The 23,356-nt window shown below is 33.6% G+C and overlaps 5 protein-coding genes across 14 annotated transcripts in view; 3 read left to right on the forward strand and 2 right to left on the reverse strand.

The window, feature by feature from the left end:
- The window catches only part of LOC145939089 (uncharacterized), a 56,752-nt gene extending 54,612 nt beyond the window's left edge, over positions 1–2,140 (reverse strand). The window contains exon 1 of the mRNA XM_083043182.1: positions 2,026–2,140. Coding sequence (XP_082899308.1) covers positions 2,026–2,125 — 100 coding nt within the window. The 5' untranslated portion in view covers positions 2,126–2,140. The remainder of the gene's footprint in view (positions 1–2,025) is intronic.
- Positions 1–11,778, forward strand: part of Qin (tudor domain-containing protein qin) — a 153,537-nt gene extending 141,759 nt beyond the window's left edge. For all 6 annotated transcript variants that reach the window (XM_083043159.1, XM_083043160.1, XM_083043158.1 and 3 more), the window contains 18 exons: positions 1,082–1,306; positions 4,358–4,485; positions 5,209–5,354; positions 5,603–5,728; positions 5,796–5,957; positions 6,034–6,857; positions 6,944–7,164; positions 7,841–8,450; positions 8,824–8,972; positions 9,055–9,419; positions 9,586–9,755; positions 9,840–9,959; positions 10,064–10,174; positions 10,308–10,835; positions 10,913–11,006; positions 11,118–11,271; positions 11,354–11,516; positions 11,585–11,778. In XM_083043159.1, coding sequence (XP_082899285.1) covers positions 1,082–1,306; positions 4,358–4,485; positions 5,209–5,354; positions 5,603–5,728; positions 5,796–5,957; positions 6,034–6,857; positions 6,944–7,164; positions 7,841–8,450; positions 8,824–8,972; positions 9,055–9,419; positions 9,586–9,755; positions 9,840–9,959; positions 10,064–10,174; positions 10,308–10,835; positions 10,913–11,006; positions 11,118–11,271; positions 11,354–11,516; positions 11,585–11,707 — 4,419 coding nt within the window. In that variant the 3' untranslated portion in view covers positions 11,708–11,778. The remainder of the gene's footprint in view (positions 1–1,081; positions 1,307–4,357; positions 4,486–5,208; positions 5,355–5,602; positions 5,729–5,795; positions 5,958–6,033; positions 6,858–6,943; positions 7,165–7,840; positions 8,451–8,823; positions 8,973–9,054; positions 9,420–9,585; positions 9,756–9,839; positions 9,960–10,063; positions 10,175–10,307; positions 10,836–10,912; positions 11,007–11,117; positions 11,272–11,353; positions 11,517–11,584) is intronic.
- Positions 11,779–11,918: 140 nt separating this feature from the next.
- Cstf64 (cleavage stimulation factor subunit 2 CstF64) lies at positions 11,919–15,185 on the reverse strand. 2 transcript variants are annotated; one of them, XM_083043178.1, is made up of 8 exons: positions 14,670–15,185; positions 14,503–14,581; positions 13,734–14,302; positions 13,110–13,278; positions 13,012–13,038; positions 12,829–12,926; positions 12,484–12,677; positions 11,919–12,135 (listed from the first exon to the last, which is right to left on the reverse strand). In XM_083043178.1, the coding sequence occupies exons 1-8, from the start codon at positions 14,728–14,730 to the stop codon at positions 12,016–12,018; spliced, it is 1,317 nt and encodes a 438-aa protein (XP_082899304.1). In that variant the 5' UTR covers positions 14,731–15,185; the 3' UTR covers positions 11,919–12,015. The 2 variants fall into 2 exon arrangements, with proteins under 2 accessions (XP_082899304.1, XP_082899305.1); XM_083043179.1 differs by lacking the exon at positions 13,012–13,038 and having other exon boundaries at positions 14,670–14,967.
- An 8-nt stretch (positions 15,186–15,193) lies between these two features.
- Oseg1 (intraflagellar transport protein Oseg1) lies at positions 15,194–21,446 on the forward strand. 4 transcript variants are annotated; one of them, XM_083043166.1, is made up of 18 exons: positions 15,194–15,282; positions 15,920–15,973; positions 16,210–16,319; positions 16,412–16,532; positions 16,625–16,835; positions 16,941–17,014; positions 17,106–17,376; positions 17,452–17,613; positions 17,740–18,037; positions 18,120–18,490; positions 18,567–18,959; positions 19,076–19,490; positions 19,549–19,775; positions 19,951–20,338; positions 20,498–20,667; positions 20,747–20,908; positions 21,002–21,083; positions 21,320–21,446. In XM_083043166.1, exons 2-18 carry the CDS (start codon positions 15,921–15,923, stop codon positions 21,421–21,423), a joined length of 3,612 nt encoding a protein of 1,203 aa, XP_082899292.1. In that variant the 5' UTR covers positions 15,194–15,282; position 15,920; the 3' UTR covers positions 21,424–21,446. The 4 variants fall into 4 exon arrangements, with proteins under 4 accessions (XP_082899292.1, XP_082899291.1, XP_082899290.1 ...); XM_083043165.1 differs by having other exon boundaries at positions 15,205–15,465; positions 15,831–15,973; XM_083043164.1 differs by having other exon boundaries at positions 15,205–15,973.
- LOC145939088 (uncharacterized) lies at positions 21,431–23,356 on the forward strand. The gene is made up of 9 exons (XM_083043181.1): positions 21,431–21,564; positions 21,627–21,782; positions 21,851–21,981; positions 22,049–22,181; positions 22,249–22,371; positions 22,447–22,530; positions 22,611–22,763; positions 22,905–23,033; positions 23,109–23,356. Exons 1-9 carry the CDS (start codon positions 21,444–21,446, stop codon positions 23,216–23,218), a joined length of 1,140 nt encoding a protein of 379 aa, XP_082899307.1. The 5' UTR covers positions 21,431–21,443; the 3' UTR covers positions 23,219–23,356.

The following is a 23,356-nucleotide window of genomic DNA, read 5'->3' on the forward strand; positions in this document are numbered from 1 at the left end:
TATTGAATGTCGACACAATGGTCCATATTCTGGATCTTCGACATATACAAGAGATGAAGGTCTTTTCAAGGCCTACAAATCGCGCCCATAGAAAATGTTCTAGTCCTTATACTGGTCTTAATTTTAGCGAAAAAGTTTAAACTTTGATTGCAAAAATTAAGGCCTGTATAAGACTTGGAACATTTTTTATGGGCGCGTTTTGTAGGTCTTGAAGAGACCCTCAAAACGCGCCCACATTACTACGCGCATTCGCAATTCGAATTATATTTATATATTTTATATCATTGAAAAGCGTCGGACGAAATATATTTATGACTCTAATTAAAGAAATAATTATTGTCCTTAAAGATCGCTACGAAACCTTAATTGTTAATTTGGATTTATGTCTCACTTCTATTCTTAATTTAATAAATATATTATACTTCTTAATTAAATGAATATATTATGCGAAAAAGTTTTTCGAGATCTATCATCGCGAAAAAAAATATTAATGAAATATATATATATATATATATATATATATGTATATATATTAAAAAATATTAATATAGCGAGCTAATTAAATTTTAAAATAATAATATGTTATAAGAATTAAATAATAATATGTGAATAATATGTTATAATACCTTAACCTCGATTAATATTTTTTGACAGAAATCAGCTGATTAAAACGTTAATTTGTTAATTAAATTTTAAAATAATAGTAATAAAAATTATAAAATGTTTTAAATAAAATATTATAGTACTTTAAACTCGATTAATATTTTTTGACAGTTCTCAACTGATTTTTGTCAAAAAATATTATTCGAGTTTAAAGTATTGTAGCATATTATTTATAACATTATTATTTTAATTTTTATGACATATCTTTATTTTAAAATTTAATTAGCAAATTAACGCTTTAATCAGCTGATTTCTATCAAAAAATATTAATCAAATTTCAACAAACTTTATATAAAAATATCATTCTTTTTTATATAAAATTGAGGAAACGCGCGCGCGCGCGTTGTGTTCTAGTTTCAGATAAGATTGCAAATGGGACTATAATATTAACGCATCAATGATATTTTTTACATTTCAGAAGATAAAATCAGCTTTATCATGTAACACGTACGAGCCGGAAAACAGTGAAAATGTAGAGATGACAATCGCTCAACATTTCACGTATCTACATGGCGTTCTTCAAAACATGGAGGCAAAATTGATAAATCAATTATATCAGCAGCGTCATTCTCTCAAGAATAATTTAGAAGACTTAGATGTACAGCTTCGATCGCAGGAGGAAAGGTTGAAAGTGACGTTGCAGGTATGTATTTTTTAAAAATAAAGTATGTTTATAGAAAAGCATATTCGTCTGTTGTCTGCTTCAATAAAATATTTTAACTATTGATAATAATCCCTTTCTAAAAAAGGCGCATGTTAAGTCGATTTTCGCAAGTATTGTTGCATCTTTTCCGTAATGCTTATTGACTATCTCGATTCGCATTGTGCGTTATATTCGTAGCATCGAGAGACTGTCATCGCGAGAGTTAGTACTTTGACAGTTTGTTTAAAATAAAATTAAATAAAATAATGTTTTAAATAATATGTTATCAGCTGATAATTGTCAAAAATATTAATCGAATTTAAAGTATTAAAACATATTATTTAAAACATATTATTTTATTTAATTTTATTTTGAACAAACTGTTAAACTACTAGCCCTCGCAATGACAGCCTCTCGATTCTACGAATATAACGCACAATGCGAATCAAAAGTCAATCAGCATCGCGGAAAAGATGCAACAATACTTGCGAAAATCGATTTAACATGCGCCTTTTTTAGAAAGGGATGTTATAATATTTTAAATTTGATTAATATTTTTGACAATTATCAGTTGATTTCTGTCAAAAAATATTAATCGCGGATAAGATATTATAACATATTATTTAAAATATATTACTCTATTTTAATACTTTCAACATATTATATACATCTCCATTACCGCTATAGAAATATTATAAAATGAACAATTTCTCACTCACCAATACGTACAGTAGCGGAGTTGTAGTCCACAACACATTGGTCTGAAAACAAAATATTCAAATTATGTATATATGTACATATGTGTGTCGAATATCTCATAAGTTTAGAAAAAATGTTTTTATTTTGCATACCTCACAGTTGCCCCGTTGTCGCGCGATGCCTCCCTGGACCTCCTCCTCCTCTCTTGGTCCATGATAGCACTCACGACATTCGCGAAAACACGAATAATTAAACGATCGCCCGACATTTTACACGGCACTCCCGACGCGCGACACTTTACACGGCACTCCCGACACGACGCGTGAATCGCACTGTATATCGCAATGCTACCTGTAACAAATAAAATACATACATATATTAGAATAATCTTATTATTTCACATTATAACATATGCACATATACACAATATAAATACAAATATGTAAGCTAGAATATTTAATTAGCAAATTTTCGCTTTTAATATTTTTTGATAGAAATCAGCTGATTAAAGCGTTAATTTGCTAATTAATTTTTAAAATAATAATATGTTCTAAATAATATGTTATATACTTTAAACTCGATTAATATTTTTGACAGTTATCAGCTGATTTCTGTCAAATATTTAATCGAGAGAATAAGATATAACATATTATTTACAACATATTACTATTTAAATTTTTATAACATATTATTTTAAAATTTAATTAGCAAATTAACTTTAATCAGCTAATTTCTATGAAAAAATATTAATCGAGTTTAAACAAACTTTATATTATTTTTTTTTTAATATTATTTTTTTAACATAAAATCGAAGAATGGCGCGCGCGTGGAAATAGTGTCGATTTTTAATATTTTAAAACAAGCCAAAAATTCATTTTGTTTGAATTTCGATAATACATTGTTTGCAGAATATTTTGGTACCATGCAGACACCAGCCTACAAATTCTTTTATTTAATACACATAATATAAGAATGCGCCGCATAAGCAGAATTTTCGACCAAAATTTTAATGAAAAACAACGCGTAGATATAATAATAAATGCGATATATAATTCATACATATATAAATCTATATGTAAACTCGCCTCTAAATGTACAAGCACTGAGAGGCTCTAATGACTCGATTATCTTTACCGAAAATTACTCGATTTTTGTCACTTGAAATTTCGGTCTAATATACAATGAAATTACGAAATAATCTCACAATTTATTCAGAAGACGATACTATTGCGAATAATTGCGTTAATTTGGTTCGATTATCTCTTTGTCGGCTTACCTGAATGGATTATTATCGGAGCTCGAAGTTGCTGCGTCTTTACGCCATGGCGGTCCCGCGCGAGAAAGGAACATGAAATTGCTGCAAAAGCGCGCGTAACAAGCAGGGTGCGCAATCGATTCTTAAGCAGGATTTTTAAGTAAAATTTCGATAAAAACGGCATGTAGACGTTAGATATAATAAACTCGATTATAAATCTGTATAAATTCGATGATTCTAAATATGCAGCACTTGAAAGATCGATATAGGAGGAAAGGATCTAATGGCTCGATTATTGTCACCGAAAAAATTCGCTCAATTTTTGCCACTTGAAATTTTGCTCTAATACGCAATAAAATACGAAATAATCTCACAATTGATTCAGAAGACAATGCTATTGCGAATAATCGCATCAATTTGATTCGATTATCTCTTTGTCGGCTTACCTGAATGGATTATTATCGGAGCTCGAAGTTTCTGCGTCTTTACGCCATGGCGGTCCCGCGCGAAAAAGGAACATGAAGTTGCTGCAAAAGCGCGCATAGCATGTTCGGCCAATCAGAATAAAGACGCCAAAACTTCCTGCATTCTGATTGGTTAAACAAATGAAGTATTTGTAGCGTTAAGTGGAATCGATTCTTATGTGCGATTTTTAAAACTTTAATGAAAACGGCATTTAATTATAATAAATAAATGGACTATAAATTTATTTAAAAAATCAACTTTAAATGTATTAGCACGAAAGATAAGATAAAATAAAAGGCTCTAATGAGTAATTATCTTGCCCGAAAAAATAATCCGTTTTTATCTCTAAATTCGATCTAATATACCATTTATGTGTTATTTCATACTTTCTTATATTCATATATGTATGTATATGATTTTCATATATGCAATTTTCATATATTCATAAACAGTACCACAAGAAAAGAAAGAGATTTAATTAATTAAAATAATAAAATTAATTAAAAATTAATTTAATAAATATATAATAGAAGAGGCAGCGAGTTCAGTGAAATATCAATTAAATTCAATATCACGTTGTCTAATTTACTATCAAACATTTTTATTGAATGATGTATGATTGTCTTGTTTAGATGGCTTCTTACGCGAAACAGAGCTTTCACAATGTGGACATACGAAATGCAATAAACATCTTGAAGGAACTGGGGGACCTGCCTTGTCACTTGATGTACAAAGACACAGGTCAAAACTATAAGGCAACGTGAGTAATCGATAGCGAACTAAAAAACAATAAAAAATACAAATTCAAAATATAAATTCATTCTCAGCATATTAATTAAGTAAGAAAATTCACGTATTTTGATCCGCATCGTCCTACATCCCTGATAAGTTTTCAAAACAAAACAGTTACTATTTTGACGTTCATTCCTTGTTTTCCATTTCGTCTTCGTTCGCTTAAAAAAACTTACCAGGGGGATATAGAATGATATGAAAAACACGTGGATTTCCTTACTAATCGATATACTGAGGATGGTCCAAGGGAAGGATTAAAACTTCTATATAATTAGACAAGTATTTTAAAAACAAGTTTGTTGCGCCTAATTAATATGTGCGCTTGGATCTTAATAGCCCTTTTCTTCATATCTGAATTTGTTTATATATCAGATTCATATATCTTTTCAATTTATTAAAATAATTAAAAGACACGCGAAATTACGTGGCGCGAGTATCAGATGTAAGATGCTTTTTACTGACGCGCGATTTTTTTAACATGACGTATCATCGTTTTTTATTACCTGGAATATTTCTCCACATATATTTCTCGGTCTCAAGTCGCAGTATCGAAATTCATACCTAATATCTAGAACGTAATTTTTTTCTGTGAAGTATGTTATTTTTATCGTGCGTACGTGAACGTACGGAGCGCTAATAATCGAATGTTAATTCTGTTCGCTGGTGCAATAATGTATTTCTCTTTTAACAGGTTTAACATCGATAACTCGATCGTCACAGCTCTAGAAGATCATTGTTCGATCCAAGTGCCGTCAATATCGTTCTACAGTCTCGTACGAACGGATGAATTACCGAAGAATTACATAGTGTCACCTCTAAAAAAGAAATCAAGTGCAAGTAAGAACTTCAATCTTATCGCGATTCGAATGGCTTTTCTAAAAATTTGCACTCTAGATCTTCACTAACTTCCACATGTTCTTACACATGAAGAAAATACACGAAGAAAATAGTCTATATATAAATTCTAAGAAATAAATTTTCGAAAGTTTTTGCTACTTTTTATTTTAATAAAATTGCGACTTGAGATATAATTTCACGATTTTTATAAAATCGATAACAAAACAATTATGAAATGCTATTGGCAGAGATCTATGAAGAACTGCCACTGATGCTATCGTCAAAGAAATCAGACAGTTCATCGGCAACGTTATCCGTCAAATCGGAAGACATAGAAGCAGAATACGAAAGGAAGGAAGATAAGAATCAAGAAAGTAAGTTAATCTTTTCAATATGTTTAGGTCTCGATTTAAAAATCGAATTTTTCTTTTTTTTTCCAAGGTATTTCCGAGTATAAGATAGAAGTGACGTATGTTGTTAATCCGTCATTGTTCTTCGTCCGGAAAATGGCCTTGAAATCGCAATTCGAACAATTGGAACAGGACTTGACGAAATATGGAGATGACATACAAAGTGTAGAGTCGCCGATTGAGCTTGAACTAGGTACGAGCGTGCGAAGAATAACCGCTCATGGCCTTGTTCGTCTTCTTTTTTTTTCATCGATAGTTGTCGTTTGCAGATGACATGTGTATCGTTAAACAGAGGAGGAAATTCAATGGAAAATGGTTCCGAGGACGTATGAATGCGATTAATACGTCCGAAAGCGGCGAGACGTCGTACGATATATTTTACTCAGACTATGGCTACGAGGAACGCAAGATACCGACTTCGAGAATACGAAACATCGCCGAGCATTTATTAGAATTGCCACCACAGGCGATTCGATGCTGCTTGCACGGTCTAGTGCCCAAGAATCTTCACTGGACGAACGCGAGCAGCAACGATTTTATGAAGTTAACGAATAGAGTCGATTGCTCGATATCCGTCATTAAGTCTACCCCTGACATGCTATACGTGGATCTCTGCATTATTCCGAAAGATAATAACATGGGTCCGCAATCAATGTGTAATATTATGAAACTTATGGATTACGCGCGTTTGGACAGTTCGCAAAATATCACACAGGCATCGAAAACCATTTATGTATACAGTAAAGAAGAACTTGTATTAAATAAGTCAATGGTGGTTTCTATTGGCTGGTATGAATCTCCGGATAAGATTTATGTCAAGAAGCTTTCACGACAAAATAAACTTTTGAAACTAGAAAAGGAGTTACAGGAATATTATAAAGAAGACAATTTGACGACAATGATTGATACACCTCAAAAAGGTTTACCTTGCGGTGTACAAATGAAAGACGGTACTTGGCAACGTGGCGAAATCATTGAAGTTCTTAACGAAAATGAAGTTAAAGTATTTTGCGTGGATTTGGGATGCATTATACTTCTATCGTGCGATCGATTACGAACGATTCCATTCGAGTACACTGTACTTAATGCACAAGTAAGTTGCTTCCTTTCTTTTTTTTCATGTTATTTATAAAACAAACATAATAATTTTCATTATTTTTTTCCCTGTTTGTTTTTTAGGCCATAAGGATATCGTTAATGTATGTAATGCCGGAAAGTGATGGAAACTGGAAATCGGAGGCTTTCATAACGCTAATGAATCTCTTCATGCGCGCAAAATGTGTAATGGTATCTGCTCGAAAAAAGATAAAGGACGGATATTCTGGTTGTATTTACAGTGATAATGTCGATGTTAGTCGGCAATTAAAAATTGCAGGCGTCGTCAAAGATTTTCAAACGAAGTAAGTGCTAAGTATACACTACCGTCGAAAAGTTTTCGGACAAAGATATAAGTCGCAAAAAATTGAAATAAAACGCCTATTATTATACGAAAAATGATTCAATTTTATTCAATTAGTGAAAAACAAAAGAAATTTCATACATTTAAGCCAATTTTTAGTTCTCTCATGCTTTCTTTACATCGAAGGACCCACCTTTGACAGATAGCATTTTTTTGACTCGCGGCATTCTTTCTATAAGTTTTTTCAAATCAGAAACTGGTATTTCATTCCATGAAATACAAAAGAGCGAAAAAATATACCTGTATATTATTTTATATGAGATGTATGTAAATGAAATTTAAACAATCGTTTGAAAATCTCGCATTTGGATTGGAGTTTGTAAACAAAACTGTGTAGTATATCCAAAGCGAACAAACGACTATACTCGCTGCGCGGAATTCGGACTAATACAAGTGATATGCGTAATTTAGGCTCAGAGAAACGGGGAACATACATTGTTGTGTAAACAAACATGAAAAACAACACAACGTGCAAGAAAGTCACGAGCAAGCAGGTTTGAATTTAATTATAGGTCATGTCTGGAAACTTTTCGACGGCAGTGTATGTCATACTTTCGGCGCAAAAAGATTTTACATTCAAGATGAGACTCATTATTGTTTTTCCTCTTTTATTGCAGCAAATTCAAGAAATTGCTTAAGACTCCACGATTGTCTATTAAAAAGTGTCCTAATGTACCACTGAATGTACTCGATAGTTTCATGTACGATTCGTACGAGACGGAAAACGAGAAGGAACCTGTCGAGAAGGACGAGACCAGTAAAGATCCTTTTAAGATGGAGGTATCTATACAACGGGTGATGACACCGGACTGCATTTATGTCGCGCAGACAGAGCACGAGGCATCGAACGCGAGAATGATGTCGGCGATGCAGAGCTTCTACGATACTTATCACTCCGAATTGCGAGACAATTGGAGCGAGGGTGCTCTGTGCGCCGTATATTCCGCGAAGGACAAGTCTTACATCCGTGCAAAAATCTTAAATCTAAAATCCCCGACGGAGGTGTTGGTTTACTTCTACGATATGGGTATCGAAGAGACGGTGACGATGAAGGATATACAGATTCTACACATGAAATTTGCAAAAGAGGCAACGTATTGCTTCAAGGTGAAGCTAGCAGGTATTTTGCCATGCGGTGGATCATCTACGTGGCCGTCGTTTTCCTGTACGGTACTGGCTGATTTTATACAGGAAAACGCATATTGTAAATATTATATCACTAAACCGGTGAATATTTTTTTATCTTATCTTTTAAAAATTTTTATATTACGTCATTCCGTATATTTTCAATGGATTGTGATTACAATTCGTTAAAGACTGTTTAATTTTGGATAACAAACTTGAGTTCGGTGATTACAATTCGTTAAAGACTGGTTAAATTTGGATAACAAACTTGAGTTCGGCTTATTAGTTATTATAATAAATTTGCAATAATCCAATTAAATCGATTCTAATTCTTACGTGCGATAAAAGTTATATGAAGTATTTAAAGATTTATTTTCTAAATCTCAGAAACAAAATATTAATTGTAAATTTAGTGCAATAAATTGACTGAAGATATAAACAATTAAAAATGTAAATTATTTATATCTTGTTCAAGGTTCAGGAAGAAGCTTACAACGATGCGATACCTGTCGAACTTTGGGTAAGACAGACCAAAATACCAGGACCATTGGCGCCAACTAAAATAGAGATTAATTCTATCAATAGAATGTTGGTGGAAAAGGGTGTCGCTTTACCCATTAAAAAGTACTTAAAACAAATTAATTTATATATAAAGCAATTTAATCCAGTATACAGTATTTCAATCTTAATATCTTTAATTCAACAGTTACTTTGCAAAGTCGGATTCGATTCTCGCTGCAGAGTTTAAACGACAATTAGAAGACAATCATCAATATGTATTGACTAAAGATGAAGAAGAAGTAAAGTGGTTTAACAAAGAGTTTAATAATTCCATTGATTTGAAAAAAATAGACGAAACATTCTCACGTGAAAGTGATTCGTCGTGCCATAATTCTAGTATTGATGCATTACCCAATTTAATAAAAAACCAGATTGACTCGACAAATCGCGAATGTGCGGTCAAGTTTTCTAATTGGTTACCACCGGTAGAAATAACGGAAGAAGAATTCAATGCTATACCGACATACGTAGACAACAAATGCGCAGTGTATCTGCATCCTAAAAAGCTCAGTACGTTGTATTGCTTATATAATTAATAATTAATATAGTTTTCCCTCTCAATTCTAAGCTCACGATGCGATCGATGTATACCTATATTTATATATATCATTAATATTATTACAATACAATACTATTTATTAAAAACTCATGCGCTTCTCTGTTTTGTTATTATTAGATGCCGATATACTTTATTATATAGAGTGTGAGTTGCAGACTAATTATAAGAACATTAAAATAGACGAGGAGAAAGAATGGAAGAAGGGAGATATATGTATCGCCCGATATCACCATGACAAAAAATGGTATAGAGGCCGAATTACTAAAAATTTAGGAAATACATTAATGGTAAGAGGAATAATATACATCCATCCATTATACTTACAACTATGTCTTGTCTTTAATTATCTGGATTGTATGTTTTGTACCTAGGTGGAATTTGTCGATTATGGCAATGTAGAAGAATGTGAGAAGGAACATGTGACAGATTTCATTCGATTGGGACATATTCCTATCCAGTCCACAAAATGTGTCATTAGCGGACTAAAATCGGTAATATGTAACTTTATTTCAAATTTATGAGTACTTTTAACGATACTAATTTTTTTAACTAACAAGTTGACTTATAATAATCTTTCTCTTTTGTACAAATGTAGGCAGCCTCAAATGGTAAATGGATGTTGCACGATTTAGATCGAATACATGCTCTTATTGTCGAACAAGAATGCAAAGTGTCTATTTTACAGCGCCAACCTACACATTTAATTGTAAGTTATGTCCACATAATCGGAAAATGATTTTTATAAATATAAAACCTACGCCTTTAGTCAAGAGTTTTCGATATTCTTCAATTATCTTACTGCGATCTATTTTACAACATTTTATTCTTATTGCTTGCAGATATCGATAACATTATTGCGACCATGGAAATGCGATCTACTGTTGTATCTTGCAAATCACATAAATATCAATATTAAAATCGACTATGAGTTGAATGAAAGTGAATCTTTAAAATCCTTAACATCGGATTCTAGCAGAGACGTTATTATCGAAGAGATTTTAAATGACACATTAGACACAGCTAATGCTTCAAAAGAATCTTTATCAGAAATATATGTGCAGGATATTACATTTACTGAGAATGTGATCAGCGGTAATTCTGTAGAAATAGAGGCTTTGAATCTAGAATCGCCTGATGCACCTAGCAATCAGGCCGATTTTGAAAATATAGCTTGGATGGACGAGCAATTCAAAGCTTGTTCAACACCAGACCCAGAACTAGAGGAAGAAAAAAATATTTTTGACGTATATAAACAGTTGACAATTTCACAGGAGACGGAGTATATTGAATTAATATTATGTTGCAATAAGGATCCCATTACCTCATTTGCGCAATTGGCTGAAAACAACGACGCCATGTTTTCCAAGGTGAGCATACACGAATTTACATCTGTTATTAAATACATTTACGTAAAGCATTAATCTAATTTATATTCATCTCTCAGGCATTTCACGACTATTATCTGCAATATACGACCATGATGTCAGACTTGCAAACCAATGCTTGTCATCAACCGTTAATCGAGTCTTTTGAGAATAGTAAGTAATCTCTCTTAATAGTTTCTTCTAAAATAAATGAATAACTATATGTGATTTAATCGATATGTAGCGAAATTATTGATAGTACTCGTACATTATAATTTTTCTTAGATACTCCATGCGTAACAAAGTTTTCTGATGGCATGTGGTATAGATGCGTCATCACAAATAGTAAAAAAATCCCTGACTCTCAATACATACAGATTTCACTATATTATGTTGATTACGGTAATCACGAATATAAAATAGTGGATTTACTCTCAACGTAAGTTATATTAATTCTACTAATTCATTGTTTGTGAAACAAAAGAGTCATTTGTAATAATTCGTAAAAATATGTGTTTCAGAAAGCACAGTTTATATATACCAAAAGAAGAATGGCTAGAATTGCCCGCTATGGCTATTAAATGTACATTTTGGAGGCTAAATTTTATCTCTAACGATATCACTTTATTAGCATCAAAGTTAGATGAAATATATAATCAAACAACAGTTGTGGCCCGAGTTAAGGTAAAAACTTTTTAAAATTAATATATTTAAAATTCGCATGGAAATACTTACATTAATTATCATTATAGGAAATAAATGATGGGAATAGCATAGTGGCAGAAATATACAAGGACAAAACGTGTAAAGAACTTTTTTACGCTCATTTGATAAAAGAAGGTTTATATCAATGTAAGAACTCTGAAGAAAACTGAGAAGCAATTTTAACTGCCTATGACTGTACTGATTGTAAATTTATGAGTGATATGATTTAAATATATAATTATGTAAATCATGTACATTGTGCAATTAATTTGCATGTACATGATTTAACAAATCAGTCAGAAATTTGCAGTTCCTTTTCTATACATAAATATAGATATAAGTTTGACCACTGAACCTCGAAGACAATAAGAAAAGCGAGTATTGTATTTTGTAAGAATGTATTGATTGTACACATACTTTAAGATTATATTACCTTTGAAAGTATAGAGATTTACTTATTAAGATGTTATGTTGCGCATCAGCGCTGAGTACTCTTTGCAATTTGTTCCTTTAGAACCAGAATACTTTGTCTCTGTTCAGGTGGGAGCATAGAAATTTGCTCATCTGATAATTGCAACACTTGCATTATCAAGGCCGCCTGTAAAAGAAAACAATGATGTGCTTTAAATTTATTTAAAACATATATGGATATGTATATGTATTTGGAATATTTTTTTTTATCGTTTTATTTTATATACAATCAAATCTAGATTTAATAGCGAATTTGATTAAACGCTATAGTATTAGTCGTAGTGTGCCGAATTCGTTATAATTCTCTAAACACATTCGTGCAATTGTTTCAGTTTTTGTATTTTATTTCTTAAAGCGTTGATTGTTATGCAAATAATGATATTATTTTCTGTATATTTGGAAATATAAAATATAAGTTTTCATATGAAAATGTTGCAATCATTTTGCGAATAGAAGTTATTTCATTACAACATACTTTTTCCTGATCGGACGCGCCGCTGGGAATATTTCCTGCCGGAGACATTCCAGCCATAAGTCTCGATGTCGCGGAACTTGCTGACTGTGAAAGCGCAGCGGTAGAGACAGTCGTGTTGCCCGATACGGGGCTTTGTATTGGCACAGTTGGTGCAGCAACTGGTCTCGGAACAACCGGTGGAGCGACAGGTGTTGCTAAAAAATGGAAAATTATATAAGATTTAAAACAGGGATCCACTTGAATGTACAATTCTTATAAAAAAAATTGTGCATTTAACTGAGTGACTAAAATTGAGTGTGATTTTTTTCTATCAAACGCGGTTATAAAAAAAAATTTGAGACTTACGATTAGCTTTGGTAATTCTAGGATCAATGGGCATCCTCGGATCTCTAGGATCTCTCGGATCTCTACCGAATCTGTCAGCCCTCGGATCGCGGCAAAAACTGAAAATAATATTAATTTAGTACAAGAGAGAATATACAACAATCAAATCTATTAAAGATTTATATTATATATATATTATGAAACCTCTCGACTCCTTCCACAGGAAGAGTGCTGTAAAAAAGAGCAATCTCTTTCAATTACACAATCTACAATGGATCTTTCGACAACGAAAATGTACTTACTTGTCTGTAATATTAAATGTATTAGGTCCTCTGGGATCAACGACAGCCGGTATTACTGGTGGTGCACTAACTGGGACAGGCTGCGTTTGAGGAGGCCCTCTTAAATCTTGATCCATCCTAGCTAAACGTGGATCTATTGGTCTATCCAATCGAAGATCCACATCTTGACCTGTGTATTTTGATTGAGATCGATTAATATTATGAGATATTTGAATGTAATTAAAGCTTCTGATTCCTTATTGATATAATACTGAATTATGTCAGAAACAAGAAATTTATATGAATTTTATTTTTGTGAATTACATTAAAATAAATCAATTTTTTTAAAAATTATAATTTATTTTCTACGAAAATGGACTTTACAATTGACAATTTAATTATTTTAGATTAAGATTTACAGCTATTAATTAATTCACGAATCAAAAAGAGTTTTCGATATATTGAACACAAATGCTTGTATTCAAAAAAACTTATTTATTTCAATGTATTTTGCAAGAATAAAACTCATATATTTTCTCGCTTCTAATTCATAGTTCAATAAGAGCACAGAAGCCTTATAATGACAAATGATTGTATAATATAATTTTTCAATAACATTGAATAAATTGAGATATATTTTCTTACCTGCGAAAATGGGTGCTGGAGGATTAACAGCTGGTGGAGGTCGCGGTGGAGCCCACGGTTCCTCAATTCGTGGCTGGACCTGTTGAATTGGCTTTTCTGGTGGCGCCAATACACCTGGGATAGGATTAGCCTTGTGCAACATGCTGACTGCTGTATGTGGATCTACTATCCTCATGACCACTTGCGCCTGAAGCAGAGCATATGCCAATTGAGGATTTTGCAGAAGCATTTGACGCGCCTCATTCGGATTATTTTGCACACAGAGCTTCATTTGCTTCATCAATTCAAACATTTGCTCCGGTGGTAGAGACGCTACAGCTTTGCTTATAGCTTCTGGCGCCTTGTCCGACTGAACAGCTTCTCCATATGGATTTTCAGTATTCTGTCCTTGCAGAAGACTCTGCATCTCCATTCGACTTTTCTCCGTACAAGCATTATCCACACGCAATGTTCTACCACCGATCTCATAACCATTCAAGTTTCTCATAGCGCTTAAAGCAGTCTCCTGATCTTTATATTCGCAGAAGCCATATCCTTTAGGCTTGCCTGTCTCACGGTCAAAAACTAATCTACAACAATTGAAAAATTGCACATGTAAGAAAGTACTTAATATTTCTTTCGTGATTATTAAAGATTAGAAAATTAATTATATGACAAACTCAAAAATCAAATATATGCTTTCCATATATGTGTAAAAAAATTCAAAGATAATTAGCTTGTTAAATGCAATTAACCAAGATGAGTAACGCAGAAAATATAGGAGACTCACTTGAAGGAAAGCACCGGTCCAACTTCGCTGAAGATATCCTTTAGATTCTCCTCTGTAGCCTCGTACGGGATATTCCCGACTATAGAACAATCGGAAACAATCGTGTATACATCATTACAATGTTATAACCTTGTGAAAAGAATAGCAACTGGTATTAAATTACTCACCGAAAACACTTCGCATTGACTTGTCCATTAGCGATTGATCCGAAATAGTTGAATTACTCATTTTCGCACTTTTGTTTTTCTCCGGATTGCAAATAAAAAACACTCGAAAATACAATTAACAACAATGAATTTCTTCTGTCGGCTACTTTCGATAGCAATATGTATGTATATATTACCTAACCTAACCTAACCCTAACCTTTATTACTCATAAAGTAAATAGCATTTAATTGACCAATCAGGACAAGAGAAATTTCTCTGTTCTGATTGGTTAATTTAATTAGAGGCTACTCTATCACGAATAAGATTTTCGAACACACCTTAATAAGGAAGGTAAACAAGTAAAAAGATTGCAATTCTTTAGACAGAAGATATTTTTAAACAAACATTTTGAGAATAAGCTGTTTTAGTACAATTTATGAGTGAAATATAATGTTTTATGGTATATATAAAGCCTAGTCTACAATGGCAGTAAGCAGTAAGCAGCAGTTAGTTTACGGCGAGAGGGAGAGAGCGCGTGTCGATATACGCGCGCTCTCTCGGTGGCTGATGTTCCATCTTCGTATTTTATTACGTCTGTGGGCCGTGTTTTTATTCCTCCTTCCTACTGTTATGGCACGTGAATTTTTCAATCATTTCTATCATTTGAATCATTTGATTGATCAGAGCGAAAGAGATAAGGATTTCTCCATCCCGATATATCGATCAAATATTTGTAGCGTCAGTTTAAGCGTTAATTTAATTTAATCTCATTGTCAGTTGTATATCAAATGCGTTAGTTGCACTTTGTATATACCGGTGAGCGAAGTGAAGTTAATCAGTTACTGTTTGATTTAATTTTAATATAAGGGTGCGATTTCACTATCAATTTGTTGCTAGCGTCTAATTGATCACGTGATCTGATTTGTGACGCTAGCGTCAAGAAGAAAAAGCTTGATTTGTTCAGCTTTCAGAGAACGAAGAACGAGACGCTTGTCATAGTTGTAACTTGGACGCTAGGCTGTTTTCACGCCAGCGTCAACAGACGCTAACGTCAATTTGTTTTTATTGATGCTTGACGCTGAAATCCAGCGTCACAGTGTCAAGTGAAAATGCACCCTTAGGAAGGAATTTCCTGTACTAATGTATGTCGTTTCCGTGGTAACGGTATGAATGCTAAGCAGATCCCCTCGTATGTTATACGAGACAATACAAGATAGCATTGTTGCACTTTAATTCAATAATATCAAACAATTATTAATAAATGTGACAGGATGAGAGCACATCCAACATGGGTCGACAAGGTGCAAGAAAAGTCAGACCAATGGTAAAATTTGAATAAATTTTCTTTTCCTTAATTATATAAATTAATTTCTCCAAATATATATTGCAATATATATCTCTGATTTTATATTTTATTCACTACCTTGCAAAAACTTAATAAAGCTGTTTGTGTTAATACAAACTCTATTTCTTGTTATACCCTTTAACATCGAGCAGGAAGATTTATTTTGATACACTATAACTATTTTATTAACATTAAAATAATATTAATTATTTCAGTATATATGACCTTTGTTTTAATCCGGATGGTACGCAATTAGTTGTTGCATCTGGCAATCAAGTACTTGTATATGAAACCAATGATGGTGCTTTGATTCAGCCACTAAAAGGTATAAATATACATCTACAAAAAATTTATATGGTTGATAAAACATTTTCTTCCTTTTCTAATATAATTTTATTTTTTTATAATATCTTAAAGGTCACAAGGATACAGTATACTGTGTATGTTATGCGAAAGATGGTAAAAAATTTGCATCAGGAGGTGCAGACAAAAGTGTCATTATCTGGACTTCCAAGTTAGAAGGAATATTGAAATATTCGTAAGTTATTTATACATATAAATATAGCTGTATAATATGAATATGAAATATCTTTAATTACATATATTACATATTCTCCTTGTTTTATTTAGACATAATGAAGCTGTACAGTCAATGCATTTTAATCCTGTCTCGCATCAGCTCCTCAGCTGTTCACTCTCAGACATTGCTTTTTGGTCTGCGGAACAGAAAGCTGTACAGAAACACAAGTCCGGAGGAAGAGTCAATTGCTGTGCATGGACAAGAGATGGACAATATTTAGCTCTTGGTCTTGCAACTGGATATGTATCCATAAGAAATAAAGTATGTTTATTTCTTCTGAATAATTTTAAATAATTAATTTCATATTTTTTGCATATCTTTTTGTATTCTGTATTAATCTACAATAATTAACCTCATATTTTTTAGAATGGCGAGGAAAAAACACGCATTGAACGGCAACCTGGAGTACCAATTTGGAGTTTATCATGGAATCCTATACAGTACATACAAATCTATTTAAAATACAGTTATTATGTATAACGGAAGCACAAATAAGAATATTTTTGTATATAATTATATGAATCTTTTTAGGGATGATGCTATGGATATTCTTTGCATCGCTGAATGGAATGGAGTCATCTCATTTTACAACATTGCAGGAGAAGTTGTCAAAAGAGAGAGATCACTCAATTTTATACCATTGAAAATCGCTCACTTCCCAGAAGGACAATATCTTCTTGTTTGTGGTAGCAATAAGCAGTGCCTTTTAATGACGCATGATGGAATTCAGTTAGTTAACGTAGGTGGTACTTTCTCGTCATGGGTATGGAGCTGTGCCATTCATCCAACTGGCTCGCACGTTGTAAGTTACATTACATTGTTTATGGCATTATTTTTTTTCTTGATAAATTACTATTTAATGGCTTTTTTTTAATAGGTGCTTGGTTCCCAAGACGGAACGATAACGTATTTACAACTAACTTGGAACATTGTGCACGGTCTCTACGGGGACAGATACGCGTACAGAGAAAACATGACTGATGTGATAATACAACATCTAATTACGAATCAAAAAGTTCGAATTAAATGTAAAGATCTGGTGAGTATGATGTCGGCAACCTACTTTCAAAATATTGAGATATGAGATATATTAATTATATATGTATATATTTTATTATTATATAATACATTATTACATTATTAAAATATGTAACATCAATTTCAGGTATGCCGAATCGCAGTGTATCGAAACAGACTAGCTGTACAATTGCCCGAGCGTGTAATCATATACGAACCGTCCGGTACCAGCGAGGGAATGCATTATAGAATACGAGACAAGCTTAATCAGACATTGAACTGCAATTTATTAGTTGTTACATCGAATCATTTAATCTTATGCTTGGAAAAACGCCTGCAAAGTCTCTCGTTCACCGGGATAATAGAACGAGAGTGGATACTCGATGGACTTATCACTTACATCAAAGTAGCGGGTGGTCCTGCTGGACAAGAGTGTTTAATAGCAGGTATAAGTTTCGAAGAATTTATTATTTTACTTGTTATAATATAAGAGTGACAGTGTTAAAGTGAACAAATTTGTTTTATCAGGTTTGAAGAGTGGACATGTAATAAAAATATATCTTGACAATCCGTTTCCCGCGCACATTACGAAAATTGAGGATGCCGTGAGATGTCTGGACATCAGTTCCTTGAAGGAAAAGATGGCGGTAGTCAGCGAGGCCGGTACTTTGTCCACATTCGATTTATGTACTGGCGAGAAATTGCAAGAATTCCAAAATGTCAACAGCGTAGCATACAACATCGCTTTCGAAGATATTATGTGCTTTGCGGGCAACAACTATCTTACGATGAAAGTCGCCAACTTTTCCGAGTACAAGCAAAAGTTCTCCGGTTTTGTCATAGGCCATAACGGTTCAAAGCTATATTGTCTGAACGGTTCTTCCATCATAACATTAGAAGTAAGTCGTGCTATAGAATTATTCGAGATAATAAAAAATATATCTGTATTATATATACTTTAATTTTAATTTGCAGGTGCCGTTGTCATTATTTATGTATCAGTATCTGGACATCGGATTGTATAATCACGCTTATGACATAGCGTGTTTAGGCGTAGCCGAGTCGGACTGGCTTGCTTTAGGAACGGCGTGTCTGGATAATCTGGAATTAAATATCGCATACTCGGCATTCGCGCGAGTGAAAAAGCTGCGCTACATAGAGATCGTGTCCGAAGTCGAGGAGAAATTAAAATCGGGTGAATGGGGACGAGAAGCCTGCATGGCTACCGCCGCAGCTGCTATGGGTAAACTCCGCGATGCGGCGAAGCTCTATCAAAAAGCTGGTTTGCAACAGTACGCTCAGGATATGTATTCGGACTTGCGGATGTTCGATATTGCTCAGGAATTTATAGCCTCCGGTAACACACAGGTTCGTTTTTAATTAATATTTCAAGCTCAAGCTTGGTATACGATATAAAAATAATGAAATAAGTAAATGACACGATAGATCTATCATATTGATTTAACAATTTACTCAATTTTCAGGATCGTACAGTACTGTTGCGACGACGGGCAGAATGGGCGAAAAGTTTGGGCGAACCGCGCGCCGCGGCCGAGATGTTCCTTTCTGCAGGAGACATCGATCGCGCCATCAGTATTATTGCCGAATACGGTTGGATCGATATGCTAATCAAAGTGGGCAGGCAATTGGACAAGGCGGACAGAGAGAATTTGTCTATGATCGCCAAGAAACTTAAACAGCTGGGTGCTTCGCATGGCGCGGCGGAGATTTTTAGTAGACTCGGGGATGATCCTGATGTCGCCGATGTGCTTGTGGACGCGCAGGCTTGGCCCGAAGCCTTCGAACTCGCGGAAAGGAATCCAAAGTTGAAGTCACGAGTATACGGACCGTATGCACGATGGTTGGCGGAGACTGGACGATTTTCCGAGGCTCAAGAAGGTACTGAACTGTCACATGTACAATATCGAGATACTTGATATTTACTATCTGTTATCAGCATTCCAAATGGCGGGACAGCCTGAAGAATCCATAATCGTACTTACAATGCTGGCTAATAACGCTATAACAGAAAAGAGATTTCGCGATGCTTCTTATTTTTATTGGCTCTTATCACAATTGACTTTGAATCTATCGAAGAGTGCGGAAGAGATAAAAATAATGTTCCTTAAGTACTCTGACAAAGCGGATATTTATTATGCATATCACGAAGTACATAAATATCTGGTACGATTCGATAATACAGCATAATGTAATATATTATTGTATTAATATATTAATACATTACATTGTAATATATTATAATAATATATTACAACATAATATATTATTATATTAAATATTACATACACGATATTTTCTCAGAGTACTGTCTTTTTATAAAAAATTTAATATATTTTAGGAAGAACCTTTTACATCTCTAATGCCAGAAGCGTTATTTAACATTTCGAGATATCTGCTCATGAAGACACAAAATATGCGTCTAGATGGTGTCTCAAAAGTGAAAATAATGTACAGTCTCGTAAAGCAAGCGCGAATATTAGGTGCCAATAAGCTGGTAATGCAACTGTTGGATCAGTTACGCGCGATGAAAATTCCTACAAATTTCCTGGCACAAGTGGAAACATCGACTCTAGCTGCTAGATCTTATCCATATCGTGATCCAGAAGAATTGTTGCCTCTATGTTATAAATGCTCTACATTCAATCCGTTATTACCAACGAGTAATGTCTCTGGTAGTAATTGTACACAATGTGGACTGAAATTTCAATATTCTTTCATCATGTTCGGTAAGTAATAATCAGATTGCAACTTGTAAAATTAAAAGATTGAGGTTCTTACGTCTTTTCTTAGAATTTTTGTGCGACAATATATAAATCTGATTAAATAATTATATAAATTATATTTTAAATTATATAAATTATATAAATTTAATATCGTTTTTACAGAAATTCTGCCATTAGTTGAATTTGAATTGGAGGATGACATTACGGATGAAGAAGCGGAGAAGTTGATAGAAGAACCATTACCTTCTTCTGACGATTTTACAGTTTCCGATCAATTTACCGTAACTTCCAATGAGGCTGATCTTTTCACCGCGCGTTTAATAAGATACGAGGTAAGATAATGAACGTATCTAAATATATATGATTACATAAAGTATTTATTTTATTTAAAAAATGACATGCTTTCTACAGGAAAAATCGAATAATTCTACAATATTGGTGGGAAGAGGAATATTGAAGAGTATGGATCCGTCCACTGTAATAATTATTAAATGGCCTAAGCCCTTTAAGACAAGATATTTCAGAAATCTTTTACCTGATCTCCAGATTAGCTTGTGCAAGTGTTGTTTAAAGGTAAGTTTATTTAAAAAAAAAACACTATTTAATCAGGAAAATTAAAGTCTTATATGAAAGTATATAATTTTATCAAATTATTATATATTTCAGTTGTTTCATTCGGATGACTATGAATTAGCATTACTACGACACGGACACTGTCCGTTCTGTCGGACACCAAATGTGACTATAGGTTGAAATAACATGAAATTTATTGTAGATTGCATATACTTATATCAAACTGTTAAAAACGTTTTGTATCTATTAAGATCTATTATAATTGTACAGCATTGTATTGTGAGACAACAATACATATATAAATTGTTTTTTATTTATAAAAATTTATATTATGTTATTCTCTTACGCGTTATATGTCATTGTATTACACGAATATATAAAGCAGGATTATCTCACATATATCTCGTACAGTTGAACGTGCAGTAAACTCGAAGTTTCGGCCACTCGCTAATTGCCTGAGTATACATCGTTGCCGTTATTGGTGTCTCCTCAGAACCAGAATATATAATTCTTGAAGCTAGTTGCATCTTCAGACATGATCAGTGTACTATTAGTCAGCTGCTTTACTCTCGTATCTGTTACAAACAGTGAAATTATTAAAAATGCAGCTTTGGAAATTCCATCATTCAACCTCCATTCTAATCATCAGGGAAAATGTAAGTTATTTAATTGAGTAACGAGTGGAGATATTTTAAACGATACAGTATCTGTTTCTCAGTTTTCCCGCTATTCAGTGTCGTGCGTTTCGCCAACACCCAGTGCTTATCGAATACCGATCAACTCAATGGCACGTGTTTCACAAGACGGGAGTGCATTAATTACGGAGGTAATCCCTCGGGACCGTGTGCTAACGGGTTAGGCACTTGTTGTGTATGTAAGTAGAAAAAAAAAGAAAAAATTAGATATACTTCCTTAACAAATAACGCAACTTATATGTCGCAGTTCAAAAATCTTGTGGCTCTAGTACTAACATGAACAGTACGTACTTTGTAAGTCCAAGGTATCCAATCACATATCAAGGAGGAGAACGATGCACGATTACGGTACAACGTTGTAACTCTAACATATGTCAGGTAAGGCTTATATTATGCATCGACTTTTCAAGTGTCTTTATTACATCGCAGTAATTTATATTTACAGTTGCGATTGGATTTCTTGGAGGCCACTTGGGCGCAACCCAACGCAACTGGATATTGCGATTTGGACGTATTTCTGGTATCTGGTGGATCGTCAACGGTACCAAGAATATGCGGAGAAAACACTAATCAGCATGGTGAATCCATTGATTAACTAAAATTCAAATTGAACAAAACGGAAAATTAATTAGATTCCGTTTCCAGTATACGTCGACTTTAATGGAGCGACGCCGATTACTATATCCGTCGACACTAACGCGGATTACGCGTTTGATCGACGCTGGAACATAAGAATTCAGCAAATAGCGTGCGATTCTGTGTGTAAAGGTACGTAAACGCCTTCTGTCAACGCATTATATCATATCGAGCAACTCGTAGAATTGTTTCTCATCTCGGTTTCAGCTCCTAATGGATGTTTACAATATTACAAGACTGTCTCCGACACTGTAATGAGTTTTAATTATGGTATGACAGAAAATGCCCGAGGTACGCATCAATCAAACGAACGTCGTGGCGTAAATCTCTGAATGAACAGTCTAAAAAATAAATAAAATAAATGATTGCAGCTCCTCAAATTGGAACGCGACAAATGGTCAATCATCGTTACGGCGTCTGTGTCAGAATGGCTCTGGGTTACTGCAGCATCGAGTGGTCTCAAATGAACACATTTTCCTTCTCTGTTTCTGGAGACACGGGGTCATTCGATTCAGATATAATAGGTAAACAGATCAGAGAAATCTTTCCTCCAGAATTTCTCATTTAGTACATATCATTCGGTATATCTTTAATATATTCTTTGTAACACGCGATTGAAAAATATACTTTGCCATAGCGTTTAATTTTTATGCTTATTTTAATAGGCACAGACTTGGTAGCAGAATCCGGGGCGAGCTGCACGAATGATTTTGTGATTATACCAGATCCACGTGAAAATGGTGTTCCCACTAACACAGACAGGTTTTGCGGAAACGGATTTATAACTAAAACATGTAAGTAACTGAGCAATTCACGTATATACTATATATTATAAAAAAAACGCTAAATGTTTCTGAATTTTTATACAGCGGATTTAAAACCATTCATACTTTATGTCGTTACAAATGGTGACGAAATACAAGAAGCCCAAAACAAAGGTTTTAAGCTTATGTTTCGTCAGCTGCCTTGTGCAGTTTAAGGATACCGTTATGCGGAGCTATGAATACATTATTAATTCTGATAGAGAAAATAATAAGCTTAATTAAATTAATTTATTTATTAAGTATCATTTATTGTGTAAATAAATAACTCTATACACACGAGGCGCAATTGGTTG

Source organism: Prenolepis imparis, unplaced genomic scaffold (assembly GCF_030444845.1).
Source record: "Prenolepis imparis isolate NDT839.2.m4 unplaced genomic scaffold, iyPreImpa1.0 SCAF_7, whole genome shotgun sequence".
Lineage (NCBI taxonomy): Eukaryota > Metazoa > Arthropoda > Insecta > Hymenoptera > Formicidae > Prenolepis > Prenolepis imparis.